General features: G+C 43.5%; 1 protein-coding gene and 1 non-coding gene across 5 annotated transcripts in view; one reads left to right on the top strand and one right to left on the bottom strand.

Moving 5' to 3' along the window:
• Positions 1–15695, bottom strand: part of LOC124015031 (nucleosome-remodeling factor subunit BPTF-like) — a 58150-nt gene extending 42455 nt beyond the window's left edge. For all 4 annotated transcript variants that reach the window (XM_046329886.1, XM_046329883.1, XM_046329884.1 and 1 more), the window contains exons 1-3: positions 14937–15695; positions 11869–12691; positions 5344–5564 (exon numbers count right to left, since the gene is read on the bottom strand). In XM_046329886.1, coding sequence (XP_046185842.1) covers positions 5344–5564; positions 11869–12691; positions 14937–15444 — 1552 coding nt within the window. In that variant the 5' untranslated portion in view covers positions 15445–15695. The remainder of the gene's footprint in view (positions 1–5343; positions 5565–11868; positions 12692–14936) is intronic.
• A 1045-nt stretch (positions 15696–16740) lies between these two features.
• trnas-aga lies at positions 16741–16822 on the top strand. Its single transcript has one exon. It is a non-coding gene; the product is annotated as a tRNA-Ser (tRNA).
• The last annotated feature ends 1186 nt before the right edge of the window (positions 16823–18008 follow it).

Genomic DNA, 18008 nt, shown 5'->3' with positions numbered 1-18008 from the left:
GTGTTGTTTCAGGCATCAACGATAGCCTACTTCCTCTGTCATTTGTCGCCGGAGCGTATGTATGTGTGTGTGTGTGTGTGTGTGTGCGGGCGGTGGAGAAGCCTTGACAGCAGCTTGAAGTGTCTTCCTAGGGGGCTCAATCTGGGATCTGTCATCGCTTTCCTGATGCCAGTGTGTGTGTGTGTGTGTGTGTGTGTGTGTGTGTGTGTGTTTGTCTATGTGGGTGTGAGAGAGAAAGTGGTTAAAAGGCTCTTTCAGACATCAAGTGATTTCCACAGTGTGTGTGCAGGAGCGGGTCGTAAGTAGACTCACTGGTGAGATTTCAAACCATTCATTCTCAATGGAAGGCACACCAACAGAGAACTGGATCTCAGTCTGTATCCGAAGTCCATCACAAGTGTACCGTTACAATAGCCTGGTCCCACATCTGTATATAACAAAGTCCTACGGTCATTGCCATGTCAAACGTAAAACAGATCTAGGACCAGGCTACAGATACAAGTCCCAATCTAAAAAGACTCAGCAATAGCCTAATAGCTGTTGCAACAGCTTCCTATTATTGGCGTTCACCCTCGAGGCCACTTATAGGTAAAAGGATTGGATAGCCTTAACACCCTATCACATTCAACCATCCCATTTGTTCTTTAATCAGATCAGTTGTCATGAAGGAGAGGAGGTAACAGTTTGGAGCCCAGCCAAACTGGGACTGGAGAGTAAGTTATGTCATGGAATGGTACTGGTTCCTATGGCCCTTCAACATGACTGAGTAGTATTCACTTAACTGGGGGGGAGGGGAGAGAGAGCAAGCAAGAGAGATCGAGGGAGAAGGAGATATGAGAGAGAGGGGGGCAGAGAGAGAGAAAGAGAGCGAGCATGAGAGATCGAGGGAGAAGGAGATATGAGAGAGAGGGGGGCAGAGAGAGAGAAAGAGAGCGAGCAGGATAAAGAGAGAGATAGATTAGAGGCGAGACAGACGGGGCAGAGGAGGAGCCATTGGCAGGCTCTCTGGTGTTAGACAATGGAGCCCCTCACACGCTCAGAACCAGGGACCTTTGGCTCAGCCAGACTGTCCTGGCTAACTTGGCTACGTTTAGAAGACAGGAGGACACCCGGCACAGCCATGTCCCTCCTCGTCTTCCATCTCCCTCGCTTTCTTTGTCACTTTTATCTCTCCTCTCTCTCTGTCACTCTTTCTCCATCCCTTCCCTCCCCTTTCTTGACCCTTTGCCTCCATATTCTTCCACTGTTCCTCAACACCCCCCAACCAATGACCATTGACTCTATATCTGACCATCTCTCCCTCTTTCCACCTCTCTCTGCCTCAGAGGCATTCAGTCCTGCCATCTTGGACCTCGTCCCAGTGAAGCCTGCTGGAACAGTGCCACAGTCCCCAGAGCCTACAGCCAGGCCAAGTCAGCACAGGAGGCGATAGAGGCACTCAAACACAACCAGCCAGCCAACCCGCCACTGCCCCAATGATTAGGGCCTACTTACCCAAATATGAGGGGTGTGGAAATATTTAGGATTTTGCTTTGGGAAGACATGGGTAAATCCACTATGATAATCTGACAGAGGCAGGGGGAGAGGGATAAGCGGTATGATAGTTGCATACATTAGTGCTGAGCAATTAGTGCTTTTTTGAGGTCGTTTCGGTTAGATTATCAAAAAATAATTACGATTTCAGATTTCGGTTTCAGTGATTTTTTAAAACATTAAATGCGCTGTGGGTTGAGTGCTATAACAGATAATAAAACTATGAATAAAAGTCCCACGTTGGTAGTGACTGCCCATCACAAATTAACCATTCGTTGTTCACATTACTTTACTCAAATATTTCAGTTGTGTAGATCACATTTCTTTTATTTGACAAATGTATTATTTAATTCAAAGTCATCATCTCATCTCTATAAAGCTGCTACCTATACCTGACAAATGTAATATTTTAGTAATTCTTCAAAATAAATAAGGCATACTTTTATGACTGCTGAATACCAACTATCAATCACTTAGATCATGTATTTTCAGGTAGAGATACCTCGAAGAAACTGCTCTCTATGTATCCCTTCTTGATCGCACAGTCTTCTGTCTCTTCCGTAGCACAGGTAAAAGAAACAGACTGGACAGAAGTAGTCGTGCAATGGATTATGGTCAACATAGTTAATTATTGGAAACTATTATTATTATTGACCTGTTGGAGGCAGTAGACATGCAGTAGACATACACAGGTAGGCAAATAGGCAGGTGAATCAAAACTAGGACTGAAGGATATAACTGGTTCCCAAAACGAGCTAAGAAAAGGCATAGTAGAGTCAAAACAAACAATACCTCACAAAGGCACAAACAGAAGGAACTGAACTAAATAAGGAGCTGATGAGACCAGGTGAGTAACTAACACAGGTGAAATCAATTAACAAAAATGAAAGACAGGGCTACGTTCAAGAACCCAACGAAACAGCACACAAGGTTGACTAAGAAAATAACTACATAACCATACATGTACACATTGAGCTCACAGAAAAAAACTGAACAAAATAGAATTCATATAATTGAACTGACATGGTCAATTAGTTGTTTAAAAAACAAATAAATGACCAACAGCACTACCATACAGTGGGGCAAAAAAGTATTTAGTCAGCCACCAATTGTGCAAGTTCTCCCACTTAAAAAGATGAGAGAGGCCTGTAATTTTCATCATAGTTACACTTTAACTATGACAGACAAAATGAGGAAAAAATTCCAGAAAATCACATTGTAGGATTTTTTAATGATTGCTTTTGCAAATTATGGTGGAGAATAAATATTTGGTCAATAAAAGTTTATCAATACTTTGTTATATACCCTTTGTTGGCAATGACAGAGGTCAAATGTTTTCTGTAAGTCTTCACAAGGTTTTCACACACTGTTGCTGGTATTTTGGCCCATTCCTCCATGCAGATCTCCTCTAGAGCAGTGATGTTTTGGGGCTGTTGCTGGGCAACAGGGACTTTCAACTCCCTCCAAAGATTTTCTATGGGGTTGAGATCTGGAGACTGGCTAGGCCACTCCAGGACCTTGAAATGCTTCTGACGAAGCCACTCCTTCGTTGCCCGGGCGGTGTGTTTGGGATCATTGTCATGCTGGTTTCATCTGAATATATGACATTCTTCCAATCTTCTTCTGGATCATCCAAATGCTCTCTAGCAAACTTCAGACGGGCCTGGACATGTACTGGCTTAAGCAGGGGGACACGTCTGGCACTGCAGGATTTGAGTCCCTGGCGGCGTAGTGTGTTACTGATGGTAGGCTTTGTTACTTTGGTCCCAGCTCTCTGCAGGTCATTCACTAGGTCCCCCCGTGTGGTTCTGGGATTTTTGCTCACCGTTCTTGTGATCATTTTGACCCCACGGGGTGAGATCTTGCGTGGAGCCCCAGATTGAGGGAGATTATCAGTGGTCTTATTAGGAAATGGAAGACCATACAATTGCTCCCACAGTTGATTTCTTCAAACCAAGCTGCTTACCTATTGCAGATTCAGTCTTCCCAGCCTGGTGCAGGTCTACAATTTTGTTTCTGGTGTCCTTTGACAGCTCTTTGGTCTTGGCCATAGTGGAGTTTGGAGTGTGACTGTTTGAGGTTGTGGACAGGTGTCTTTTATACTGATAACAAGTTCAAACAGGTGCCATTAATACAGGTAACGAGTGGAGGACAGAGGAGCCTCTTAAAGAAGAAGTTACAGGTCTGTGAGAGCCAGAAATCTTGCTTGTTTGTAGGTGACCAAATACTTATTTTCCACCATAATTTGCAAATAAATTCATGACATTTATTAAATCTATTAAATGTATTAAATCTCATCTTTTTAAGTGGGAGAACTTGCACAATTGGTGGCTGACTAAATACTTTTTTGCCCCACTGTATATGGACTACTATATCTATAGCCTTACATGATGTGCATGTGCATATCCCTCCTAACATATGCAAACGTACAGACACACACACAAAATGCTAATGTGCACAATTTGCACGAGTCATAAATGTAAAACCCATACACACCCAATACCATGGATCTGAAATGTGTGTGTGCTGCCGTGCTGATCAGTGCCCTCACATTACCAACTTAGAGACCGACAACATTGTGAAGTGCAGCCGTGGGCAGGAGGCAAATCGGCAGCCTCGTTGGAACCAACTGAACAGAGAAAATGATGCAGATGATGAATATCATACACATCAAGAGACAGAGAGTACTGCATCCCAAAAGGCACCCTATGGGCCCTGGTCAAAAGTAGTGCACTACATTTGCCATTTTGGGACACACCCAGAGTAAGTGTTTGCTCATCTCTTAACACCATTCATTCACCATAGGGGAATAACTGAAAGAGGAATAGAGCAGTAGACGAGAAGTTCTTTCAAAACCTCTGAGCATTATCAAGAGGCAAAACCAATGACTGATGGAAACAGCCAAACAACCAATGACTGATGGAAACAGCCAAACAACCAATGACTGATGGAAACAGCCAAACAACCAATGACTGATGGAAACAGTCAAACAACCAATGACTGATGGAAACAGCCAAACAACCAATGACTGATGGAAACAGCCAAACAACCAATGACTGATGGAAACAGTCAAACAACCAATGACTGATGGAAACAGACAAACTAATCATTGATTTTATTTGTCAGAGTCTAACACTCCTTACTGGAAGTACCCGCTCTCGACTAAGTGTGCATCCCAAATGGCACCATATTCTCTTTATAGTGCACTTCTTTTGACCAGAGTCCCACAGGGCCTGGTCAAAAGTAGTGCACTACATCGGGAATAGGGTGTCATTTAGGACACACCCCAAAACAGTCTTATTTGAAGAAAAAGCCTAAACTTACTTTACAATGGAAAAACAAATACATAACAGCTTTACCCTACCAAAATGTGCTCAGAAATCCCTGGGGTCTCAATAGATTCAATGCAAAGCTTTTCACCCTTCCAATGATAGTAACACAATGATAGACTTCAAAAGGAAGGAAACAATAGGATGTGTACTATGATAGATAACTAACTTATAAATGCTCTAACAGCATACAGAGAGCTGCATTCAACAGGCACGTTGTAAGTGTGTAAGACCGGCAAGATTAATAGTAAATAACTACGCAAACAACTGCTAAAACATTCTTCTGAAATGACTGTAAATGACAATACCAGTCCTAGAATAAAATATCCCAAAACCTGGTGTGCAACACCCCCGGTGTACTGTGTTCCGTAGGTAAACGTTGCAGAAATGTCCTTAATAGAGATTTGTATTCTACATGTCAGATAGATATAGGTCATGGAGAACAAACATGCCCTATCTGAACGTGTCCAACATCTCTTACCGTTGGCGGCGGTGAGGAAGCACTTGTTGACGCCGCGGGCCTTGTTGGTGAGCTCCTCGGTGATGTCCATGTGCGTGTGCACCTCGTCCCTGATCTCCTCCAGCGTGGCGTACAGGTCGGCCTCCCAGTAACCCTTGTCCAGGCAGTCGATCAGCTCAGCCAGCTGCACCTTGGTGCTGTAGTACCAGATGGTCTTGTCCTCCTGCTCGCCGTCCTCCTCACTGGGGTGGAGGAAGGGAGCGAGACATGGGTGGAGGGTTGTGGAGAGAAAAAGGAAGAGGGGAGAGGGATAAGATGGAAAAGAGAGAACATGAGAGTAGGGAGACGGAGAGGGAGAGAATAAGAGAGAAAGAGAGGATGGAGAAAGATCGATGTCCTTGATTAATTGATCAAATGACAAGCAGTAGAATGAAGAACATTTCAGCAGACACCTATAGTAAACTGTCCATTGTAAGGACATAGTACTGACAACTATTTAATACACGTCTCGTCTATGGTGCCAGTTCTCCTTAAAAAGGGTCATTCCGACACTTTACAAACTCATATTCATTATCTAAAGCACCAAACCGGTGTCTAGATATGTGAAAACGGCATGTTTCTGTGATTGCAAAAATAAAAGGTAAAAAAAAAAAAAAAGCTTTTCAAAAACCTGCGATGGGTTTCTAGCCAGAGGGGAAGCTATTTTCTTGCTCCACGTCACCGTGAATCTCAGTGTTTGAAAATCCCCTTTTAAAACGTTCCAACATCTGGTTACTTTGGGTAGAACGTAGAAATGCACCGCTTTCACATACACTGTATGTCGACACTGGTATTGTGCTGGAGGTTGATGAGTGGTGGAGGTTGAGAAGTGGTGGAGGTTGAGAAGTGGTGGAGGTTGAGAAGTGGTGGAGGTTGATGAGTGGTGGAGGTTGAGAAGTGGTGGAGGTTGAGAAGTGGTGGAGGTTGAGAAGTGGTGGAGGTTGAGAAGTGGTGGAGGTTGATGAGTGGTGGAGGTTGAGTGGTGGAGGTTGAGAAGTGGTGGAGGTTGAGAAGTGGTGGAGGTTGAGAAGTGGTGGAGGTTGATGAAGTGGTGGAGGTTGATGAGTGGTGGAGGTTGATGAGTGGTGGAGGTTGAGAAGTGGTGGAGGTTGAGAAGTGGTGGAGGTTGAGAAGTGGTGGAGGTTGATGAGTGGTGGAGGTTGAGAAGTGGTGGAGGTTGATGAGTGGTGGAGGTTGAGAAGTGGTGGAGGTTGAGAAGTGGTGGAGGTTGAGAAGTGGTGGAGGTTGAGGAGTGGTGGAGGTTGATGAGTGGTGGAGGTTGATGAGTGGTGGAGGTTGATGAGTGGTGGAGGTTGATGAGTGGTGGAGGTTGAGAAGTGGTGGAGGTTGAGAAGTGGTGGAGGTTGAGAAGTGGTGGAAATGCGCTTTTAAGTTTCAACATCGACTTAGCTGCAATCTTGGGAAACATGATTATAGGGAAATTAGAGTTGTAACACCTTTGAGCACTAGGCATGCATAAGACTTAGGCCCACATCAAATATCAACAAAACGACACATTTGACAGTTTTGTGCACAGCACGATCTAGGCCTGGTCTCACTGGCCTTACGCAGTATTCCAACCACCCACTCAGCATCCTCTTAAATGCAACCACCCACTCGAGACACACACATTCTCAATCTATGGGGATGGTGTAGATCTATTACGCTGCACCAGGTGAAAGACACTTTCTTGAGTGGGAGCGGAAATGAGACAGTGAAGGCTAACTCCGAATCCCTCTGTTCAGGTGTGTGTGTGTGTGTGTGTGTGTGTGTGTGTGTGTGTGTGTGTGTGTGTGTGTGTGTGTGTGTGTGTGTGTGTGTGTGTGTGTGTGAGACACTCCTCTCAGGTTAAAGGAGTCTGCTACCACACCATCTGTGACTAGTGCTTAATAGCTGGCGTATATGCTATCGCTTACTAACATTTGTGTGTTTACATTGTCATTATCCTTCAAACAAGTGAGGGCATTGGCCTACCTATACCTTACCAGAGAAGCTAAACAGGTGATTTAAGTCGCTCTGGATGAAAGCGTCTGCTAAATGACTCAAATATTCATGTAAACGTTTCAATAAAAACCAAATCATTGCCACCTGTCATGTAAACAAAGCTCCCAGCTTGAACATGATCGTGTTTGACAATTGCTCACGCTTCTGCTTCAATTTGGATTCAGGGTTATCAGTGTTTCTTAGGTGGATAACGTCAGTGCCTGATTAAAATTGACACTGTGCACATGAATAAATAAGTAACAAGAACCTTTTTAATAAACTCAGCAAAAAAAAGAAAACTGCCCTTTTTCGGGACCCTGTGTTTCAAAGATAATTTGCAAATATCCAAATAACTTCACAGATCTTCATTGTGAAGGGTTTAAACACTGTTTCTCATGCTTGTTCAATTAACCATAAACAATTTATGAACATGCACCTGTGGAACGGTCGTTAAGGCACTAACAGCTTACAGATAGTAGGCAATTAAGGTCACAGTTATGAAAACTTAGGACTCTGACAAACACCAAAAGAAAGATGCCCAGGGTCCCTGCTCATCTGCGTGAACGTGCCTTAGGCATGCTGCAAGGAGGCAAGAGGACTGCAGATGTGGCCAGGGCAATAAATTGCAATGTCCGTACTATGAGACGCCTAAGACGGCGCTAGAGGGAGACATGACAGACAGCTGATCGTCCTCGCAGTGGCAGACCACGTGTAACAACACCTGCACAGGATCGGTACATCCAAACATCACACCTGCGGGACGGGTACAGGATGGCAACAACAACTGCCCGAGTTACACCAAGAACACACAATTAGAGGCCGACCGATTAAGATTTTTCAATGCCGATAGCGATTATTGGAGGACCAAAAAAATCTGATACCGATTAATCGGACAATTTTATTTATTTATTTGTAATAATGACAATTACAACAATACTGAATGAACACTTATTTTAACTTAATATAATACATCAATAAAATCAATTTAGCCTCAAATAAATAATGAAACATGTTCAATTTGGTTTAAATAATGCAAAAACAAAGTGTTGGAGAAGAAAGTAAAAGTGCAATATGTGCCATGTAAGAAAGCTAACATTTAAGTTCCTTGCTCAGAACATATGAAAGCTGGTGGTTCCTTTTAACATGAGTCATCAATATTCCCAGGTAAGAAGTTTTAGGTTGTAGTTATTATAGAAATTATAGGACTATTTCCCTCTATACCATTTGTATTTCATTAGCCTTTGACTATTGGATGTTCTTATAGCCACTTTAGTATTGCCAGTGTAACAGTATAGCTTCCGTCCCTCTCCTTGCTCCTCCCTGGGCTCGAACCAGGAACACAACAGCCATCATCGAAGCAGCATTACCCATGCAGAGCAAGGGGAACAACCACTCCAAGTCTCAGAGCGAGTGACGTTTGAAATGCTATTAGCGCGCACCCCGCTAACTAGCTAGCCATTTCACATCAGTTACACCACCCTCATCTCGGGAGTTGATAGGCTTGAAGTCATAAACAGCGCAATGCTTGACGCACAACAAAGAGCTGCTGGCAAAACGCACGAAAGTGCTGTTTGAATGAATGCTTACGAGCCTGCTGCTACCTACCAACACTCAGTCAGATACTTGTATGCTCAGTCAGATTATATGCAACGCAGGACACGCTAGATAAACTAGTGATATCATCAACCATGTGTAGTTAACTAGTGATTATGATTGATTGTTTTTTATAAGATAAGTTTAATGCTAGCTAGCAATTTACCTTGGCCTACTGCATTCGCGTAACAGGCAGTCTCATTGTGGAGTGCAACGAGAGGCAGGTGGTTATAGCGTTGGACTAGTTAACTGTTGGGTTGCAAGATTGGATCCCCCGAGCTGACAATGTGAAAATCTGTTGTTCTGCTCCTGAACGAGGCAGTTAACCCACCGTTCCTAGGTCGTCATTGAAAATAAGAATGTGTTCTTAACTGACTTGCTTAGTTAAATAAAGATTAAATAATGGTGTAAAAAAAATTATATATATAAAAAAATAACGGCCAAATCGGTGTCCAGAAATACCGATTTCCGAATGTTATGAAAACTTGAAATCGTCCCCAATTAATCGTCCATTCCGATTAATCGGTCGACCTCTGCGCACAATCCCTACATTAGTGCACAATCCCTACATTAGTGCTCAGACTGTCCTCAATAGGCTGAGAGAGGCTGGACTGAGGGCTTGTAGGCCTGTTGTAAGGCAGGTCCTCACCAGACATCACCGGCAACATTGACAAAAGCTGCTGCTCTTCCTCCCTGGAAAGGTCTGCCTGCTCCAAGACCTCTGTCACAGTTAACAACTCCATTGTGGCCTCCTACCAGACTGTATAAAATTAAAATAAACTCCTTCCCACTCTCCACTGGCTCCCATCAGCAGTGTCCATCAAATGTAAGTCCCTGTTACTTGCCTCTAAGATACCAAGGCGAATCGATCCTGGCCCAATCTGCACATTTTCGTTTTTGCCTTAGCACTACACACCTGATTGATATCCTCAAAGCTTAATGAGTTGATCCTTTTAATCAGCTGTGTAGCGCAAGGCCAAAAACAAAAATGTCCCCAGGACCAGGTAAAGGGTCAACCATAGTAGTACATCACCCCTGGAGCAGATTAGGGTTAAGTGCCTTGCTCAAGGGCACAGACAGATTTTTCAACTTGTCGGCTCGGGTATTCAAATCAGGGACACTTCAGTTACTGGCCCAACCCTCTAACTGCTAGGCTACCTAAGAAACACTGGTTTAGGTAAAAATGTCAAATATATGCCCCACATTCTTCCTCCAAAGGACCTTTCAATAGAAAGACCGGGGTAGCCGTTAGATGAGTTGCCTTCAACACTCATCCTTTTCGTTTAAAAGGAGTTTGGACACTATACTCAGTTTAGTATCGTGGTCTTCATTTCACAGTGTGACAACAACGGTTTTTATGTTCCTCCTAGTGTCAGGACAGCAAACAGTTCACACAACAGCATCCTTTCAAAGACTGAGAAGGCGTCGGTAGGCAGGGAAATTATAGACCAGGCCCGGTCCTGCACAACAGCCACAGGTGAGACAACAGCCCTAGCCCATCATCCCATCCCTCCACGCTATCACATAACCCCGTGTTTCCCAATCCGTTCCTCCAAGGCCCGTAGCAATTGCATATTTCGGTCCTATCACACCTGATCAAACTAATCAATTGTTTGAGAAGAGATGTCCATGGAGAGATAACATGACAGAATACTCAGATATTAATGTATTGTCTAGAAGAGACATAATTATCTGCCAGGTAGAATAGGAAATTGTAATAACCATTTATTACACTGAAGATATAAATGCAACATGCAACAATTTCTAAGATTTTACTGAGTTACAGTTCATAAGAAAATCAGTCAATTGAAAGGCCCTACAGAACTGTCAAAGGGATTCCTCTCGGGGCGGTTGAAAGGCCCTAATCTATAGATGTCACATGACTGGGAATACAGACATGCATCTGTTGGTCAAAGACACCTTCAAAACAAAAGGTAGTGGCGTGGATCAGAAAGCCAGTCAGTATCTGGTGTGATCACCACTCCTCTTCAATGGCTTTGTGAAGTTAATGGATATTGGTTGGAACTGGAACAAACTGACGTATACGTCGATTCAGAGTATCCCAAACATGCTCAAATGGGTGACATGTCTGGTGAGTATGCAGGCTGGGACATTTTCAGCTTCCAGGGGTTCCAGGACACTTTCTGCCATTTGCTCGGTACAGTTGAAACCGGGAACTAAATCTCCCACATATAAAGTGTTGGTTTTATGTTTCATTACCTGAAATAAAAGATCTCAGAAATGTTCCATACCCACAAATAGCTTATTTCTATCAAATATTGTGCACAAATTGGTTTATATCCCTATTAGTGAGCATGTCTCCTTTGCCAAGATAATCCATCCACTTGACAGGTGTAGCATATCAAGAAGCTGATTAAATGGCATGGTAATTACACAGGTGCACCTTGTGCTGGGAACAATAAAAAGGCCTCTAAAATGTGAAGTTGTGTCACACAACACAATGCAACAGAGGTCTCCAGTTTTGAGGGAGTGTGCAATTGTCATGCTAACTGCAGGAATGTCCCCCAAAGCTGTTGACAGAGAATTTAATGCTAATTTCTCTACCATAAGCCACCTCCAAAATCATTTTAGAGAATTTGGCAGTACGTCCAACTGGCCTCACAACCTCAGATCATTGTAACCACACCAGCCCAGGACCTCCACGTTTGGCTTCTTCACCTGCGGGATCGTCTGAGACCAGTCACCCAGCTGATGACAGCTGATGAAACTGAGGAGTATTTATGTCTGTAACGAAGCCCTTTTGTGGAGAAAAACTCATTTTGAAATCAATAGATTAGGGCCGAATAAATGTATTTAAATTTACTGATTTCCTTACATGAACTGTAACTCAGTAAAATTTGTGTTGCGTTTCTATTTTTGTTGAGTATAATTTTGAAGTGAGTGAACGTCTGTGTGTTGTTGTCTACTTACACCACAATGCGGCGGTCCAGGAACCAGTACTTGCGGCGGTGGCGGTCATAGCCGATTGGCAGCTGGCGGATGTATGGTCGGCTCTTCTGTGCCTCCGTCACACAGTCCACCACGCCGGGCACCTTGTGTGCCACGCACACCTCGCACTGCCACTCGTCCTCGGGTACCTCCACCAGTGGCGGCTTTACGCACTCCAGGTGGTAGACGGCCGAGCACGTCTCACAGCAGAGGAGGTCCCCCAACCGGTGGCACACCCTGCAGTGGTCGTCATACGCCACCACCCCCTCCGACATCAACTCTTCTCTAGCCAGGTTGGTGGCCAGAAACTGGTCCACGAGAAATTGAAGGACCTTAATTTTGCTCTCGAGGGGCTCGTAGGGGTACTCCTCGCCCTCCAGTAAAGGGAGCACCTGGCGGTACTCTGGGTCGCTCTCGCAGTAGGCGCGCACCATCTCGGGCCAGGTCATGCCGTCGATGAAGTAGAGCGTGGAGTTGACGCTGTCTTTGAGGTCGGCAGGACCGAACGTGGTGTTGGATGTGTCCTCCTCGCGCAGGATGGCCTTGAGCAGGGCGGTGTGGGTCTCAGCCAGCAGGGTGCACTGCTCCTGGCCCTCCAGCGCTGCACAAAAGTCCTCAAAGCGGAACGGCGAGAGGCGCAGGACCGAGCCGAAGTTGCGCAGCACCTCATAGACGGCCGAGATGTTGAGGAGCTGACTGGCCGGCACCAAAAGGTCCTCTGAGGACTTGGGCAGCTCAAGGGGGGGCACCTCCTTGGCCTCGAAGATGGGCGAGCGGGGCCGGTGTGGGCGTCTGCTCCTCCGGCCTGAGACAGAGAGGGATGGAGAGAGAGAGAGAGTGATAAATTATGTAAATAATTAAAATCAATCAAGAGACAAAATAGGGTCAAGAAAAAAGGCCCTTTTATACTAAGTGCTGGACTCTGAGAAACACAACAAAGGCAGGTGAAGAAACAAAGACAAAGCTAGATACATACTGAATGAGCCAAAGCAGGCAGCACAATTCCCATCAACCATAACTGCTGTCGATGTTTCTATCAAACAGGCAGGGCTTCTTATTCAACACATTTGAGTGTGTAATTATTTTGTTACTGTTTATGGATAACATCTCTGAATGTGTGCATTACTTTCCTTGTATCAACATTTAAGTATAGCCTATTGGTTATAGCCAACTTGTAGTTTTTTTAACCCTTCCATAAATCTGTGTATATCAAGTCTTAATCTCTTCTATAAACAGAATTTCTCCCTTTGGAAAGAGAACTTTAGATTTACTCAGTACATAAAAAAAAAAATCAAGTCTTAAAAATGTAAATAAGCTAACCTAGCACCTGGTACTTGAGTATACACCGTGCAGTAGAGAATTTGGCCTTCCTTCATCGACGGCATGACCTGACCCTAGGCCAGAATATGGGTGCTGATCTAGAGTCAGCTCCCCCTGTCCATGTAATATTATTCATTATGATCGAAAAGGCTAAACTGATCCTAGATCAGCACTTTTTATGAATATGGGCCCGGATCAAGTTCAGAATCTGAAACATGGATCCACACACTCTGATATCAGCTGGAGTAGTTAGGTGTAACAACTAACATAACGTAGTTTTAAATTAGATTTCAAACATTAGACAGGGTGTAGGCATTGATGAGGTGACATGAAAATGACCAACATGCACCACTCCCCTGAGCTGTGTGGCCCCAGTCAGGGCTGTGTACAAAAACCTCTGCCTTCGTTCCTTCGGCCCTATGCACAGAGTCTCTATGTATGTATAAGCATGTATTTGTGACTAAGTATGCTAAAATGAGTGTGTGTGATTATAGGTCATACGAAAGGCACATAAACCACTCTTTGCACAATTCAGCCATATTCGCATGGTAAGCGAGCCTATTTGGGGTAGGAGGTTATTGGCCTAATCAGTCACTTGGGGTGCAATGGAGAGAGAGAGAGAATTATGATTCAAGAAATACCAATGTTGTCTAGGCTGTACACATCTGTGCTTATGAGATGTGGGGCAACTTATGAATAATACGCAGACATTTTAGGATGAATACCATATCAATAAATCTAGAATTTTATGGAAATATAATTCTGCATTGAATTGCAAAATGGTTCCTTAATAATCCAGAAATGGCTTGAAAATTGTTTATGCGAAGACCAAAGTACATGAATGACATCAACGTCACTTACACAAATGGTTAGACATTATGCAAGAACAAAACTATTGTTCTTTACCGTTCAATTATTTTTCAAATACGTTTGCCATTGCTCTTGCTCGTTTACACTGATAGATTGGCTTTGCTATGGTTACCGTACAATTTACTACGTGATATTAGAACGAGTTAAAACTGCAACAGGTGAAATTAGAGCGCCTCTTTTCAAAACAAAGGGCCTGGGCGATTATGTCCCTGTCAAGGTGATTTGACCACAATCTCGCGAAATATATCGCAAACACTTGCTTTTCTAAATGAAAAAACGGTTTAAATTAAGGGAAGGGGGATAAATTACAACTGGTTGATTAAACTGCGCATTTATTGTTTACATCTACTACAGGAACTGTATAAAAGGTATATTCATGCCATGCAAGACAACGCGACAAAATTATCAAATGGTATAAATCTTCACGTGAAATTTTGTAACCAGATAGTGCAGCATGGCATGCTTGTTGACGCATATATGTTAAGATATTGCTAAATTAATGAATGGAAAGTAGCTAAATGTTTATCTTGAACTATCGCCTCAGCAAATAATGTTGTATGCAAAATGGTGCAATTATGCAAATGACCAATTCCGTTTTACAATAATCCCCATCGTCAAATGAGTGTTCATTTTTGTCTAAAGTTGTTGATTTTTTATAACAGAAAACATGCGAGGCGACAGTAGTGTTCACTGTGCGGGAACTAGCAAACGATCACCAGAGCTCCTAAACAAAGGCCTGTTTATGAGTGCAATCTCCATTTTGAACAATGCACATTGCTTACCAAATGTGCTAAATAAAAACTGTAACACTTTGGCGTGCATTTGGAAAAAAAATGCTTCTAAATTGCAAGCAAACGTACCTGGAGTGCTGCCGTGCGTGCTATCATGGCTCCGAAAGCTGCTCTCTGTACAGTAGCTAGCATCATCCTCATCTGGTAATTCTTCCAGAAAATCGGACTCATTGCCCACGGCCTCCTCTTCATAGTCTGAGGGATTCTCGTGTAAAAGTTCGTCTTCCTCCGACCTCAAACTAATATTGTCCTCTTCCTCGTCGCTATTGTCATCGTAGACCACCTTGCACAGTGGCCGTCTCCCCCGACCACCTCTCGAACCCCTGCCTCTTCCTCTGCCCCGCGATGTCGTCGCTGCTCCAACTTTCCTCCGGCCCCTGGACGAATGGTAGTTCTCTCTCCGATGAATTTCTGTATCACCGGTATCCACCACCGAGCCTCGTCCGCGGCCACGTCCTCGGCCCCTTCCCCTACCACGGCTACCTCTCCCTCTCCCTCTCGAACCGCGAACTGGCCCAGGGGAAACCTCCTGCATCTCCGCTGCCTGTTTAGGCGGCCTTCCTCTTCTCCCTCGCATTGGAGCAGATGTATTATTTTTTATTTCAATTTTAGCGCGCGACTAGTCCACGCAAACCCGAAAAAACGGGCACCCTCGGAAACCCTAACCAACGTCGCGATAGTCTCAATTAGCCCCACCAAGCCCCGGGCTCAATTTTTAGTAGAAAGTTCAAATAGAATGGCCGGCTTCCCGCTTTAGGTCGCCTGCAGTCGCCATTTTTCTTCGGATCTCTCCCTCCGCTGAAAACAGACAGCAGGCCCTGTACGGAGGTCACGTGACTACTATTCTACAGTCGACGCATTTAGTTCATAAAATGTGTTATCCATGCAAACGTGATGCCCCCACGATTGTTTATTTACGTTCACTTGTCATGTCAAGTCACACAAATCAAGAAAACATGGATTTATTACAATGTAACAGCATTGTCAATTTGCAGCTGACGTCGTCATTCGAGCCAGAATGTAGACCAGCATACGTAGTCGGACACGGGAAAGATCAGAATCTTGAAACCAAGTTGTTGTTAAATCAGTTCCAGAGTTCCAGCACATATTAGGGATAAGTTCACTATGTGTCAACATTTGAGTCATGTAGGTATTGGTAGTTGATGTAGGTATTGGTAATGTTGCTATTATCAAAGAGACTCCATTTGTAATTTTTCTAATGCAGAGTGGAGTTATTCAATAAACTTATTTTAATGGCAAAAAATACTCATAATATATTGTGTGTTGCATTGGATAATTGTATGCCTTTATTTAAAAAATAGGATCGGGAAAAAATATTCAAATATTGTGTTTACTTATTGATGCAAACAGCGGATATTATGAAGAGGTCATTCAACATTCTGGATCAGAAGGAAGAACATCAGAATAGTTCCATCACCATGAATGATGGTGACATAACCTACCAATGGAGCAATTGTGGTGCAACATTGTTTCTTTTTTTCTCTTTGTTGCTACAATGTTTCCTAAATCCCTCTCCTATGATAGGGCCTAGCTACATTATGTTAAATTACAGTTTTGGTTTATGCTCTCAATGTAGCCTATTTAGATCAGGCCTACTACGTATAGTGTGGTGCCTGCACTCTGTAGTTTATCTATGCCAAGGCTTTTCTCTTTAAAACAAGCACATTGCTTTATTAACTCTAGCAGGCAGACGTCTAATTATTTCGATGTTATAGCTACATTGTTAATAGAAGCAGTCGACAAAGTAAATGGTCGTTCAAAAAATAGCTGACACTCTTAAAAACGATACATAGTAGCAGGTTTGACATGGGTATGGGTTAAATTGGGAGTGATTTAACGTATAAAATATCAAGTTGTCGTGGCCGAGTGGTTAAGGCGATGGACTAGAAATCCATTGGGATCTTCCCGCGCAGGTTCGAATCCTGCCGACAACGATATCTTTTGACGATGTAAATTGGAAGTTTCCCTCTAAAGTCTACTATACATTTGTTACGTCCATTTGAATGTAATTAATATCTTGATATTACCTACTGTCGTCATGTAAAAGGCGGTACACAATGGAAAAGGTCACCTCCAAGTGTTCAAAAATAAATACTTCATTTTCTGTTTGCATGTTCTACGAAGCCTTGAGCAGTATTGCAAAAAATATTGATATGGATATCTAAATTACATACACTAAATGACCAAAAGTATGTGGAAACCTTCTTTTCGAACATCTCATTCCAAAAGCATGAGCATTAACATGGAGTTTGTCCCCCATTTGCTGCTATAACAGCCTCCACTCTTCTGGGAAGGCTTTCCAAATGTTAGAACATTGCTGCGGTGACCTGCTTCCATTCAGCCACAAGAGCATAAATGAGATTGGGCACTGCTGTTGGACGATTAGGCCTGGCTCGGAGTCTGCGTTCCAATTGATCCCAAAGGTGTTCGATGGGCTCGAGGTCAGGGTGCTGCGCAAGCCAGTCAAGTTCTTCCACACAGATCTCGACAAACCATTTCTGTATGGACCTTGTTCTGTGCACGGGGGCATTTCCGTGGTGAAACAGGAAAGCGCCTTCCCCAAACTGTTGCCACAAAGTTGAAAGCACAGAATAGTCTAAAATGTCATTGTATCTCTGCACAGTGCCGGAGCACCAAGTCTAGGTCCAAAAGACTTCCTAACAGCTTCTACCCCCAAGCCATAAGACTCCTGAACAGCTAATCAAAAGGATACCCAGACTATTATGCTGCTGCTACTCTGTTTATTTTCTATTCACTTTACACTCTAGATGCACATATTCACCTCAATAACATATAATAATAATATACCTCAATTACCTCAACTAACCGGTGCCCCTGCACATTGACTCTGAACTGGTACCCCCTGTATTCATCCACACTATTGTTATTTTACTGCTGCTCTTTAATTATTTGTTACTTTCATTTTTTACTTAACACTTATTTCTTAAAACTGTATTGTCGGTTAAGGGCTTGTAAGTAAGCATTTCACTGTAAGGTTGTATTTGGCATGTGACAAATATCATTTGATTTTATTTATTTATGTAGCTTTAATATTTCCCTTCACTGGAACAAAGGGGCCTAGCCCGAAACCATGAAAAACAGCCCCGGACCATTATTCCT

Source organism: Oncorhynchus gorbuscha, linkage group LG26, assembly GCF_021184085.1.
Source record: "Oncorhynchus gorbuscha isolate QuinsamMale2020 ecotype Even-year linkage group LG26, OgorEven_v1.0, whole genome shotgun sequence".
Taxonomy (NCBI): domain Eukaryota; kingdom Metazoa; phylum Chordata; class Actinopteri; order Salmoniformes; family Salmonidae; genus Oncorhynchus; species Oncorhynchus gorbuscha.
This window is presented reverse-complemented; position numbering and strand designations above follow the sequence as displayed.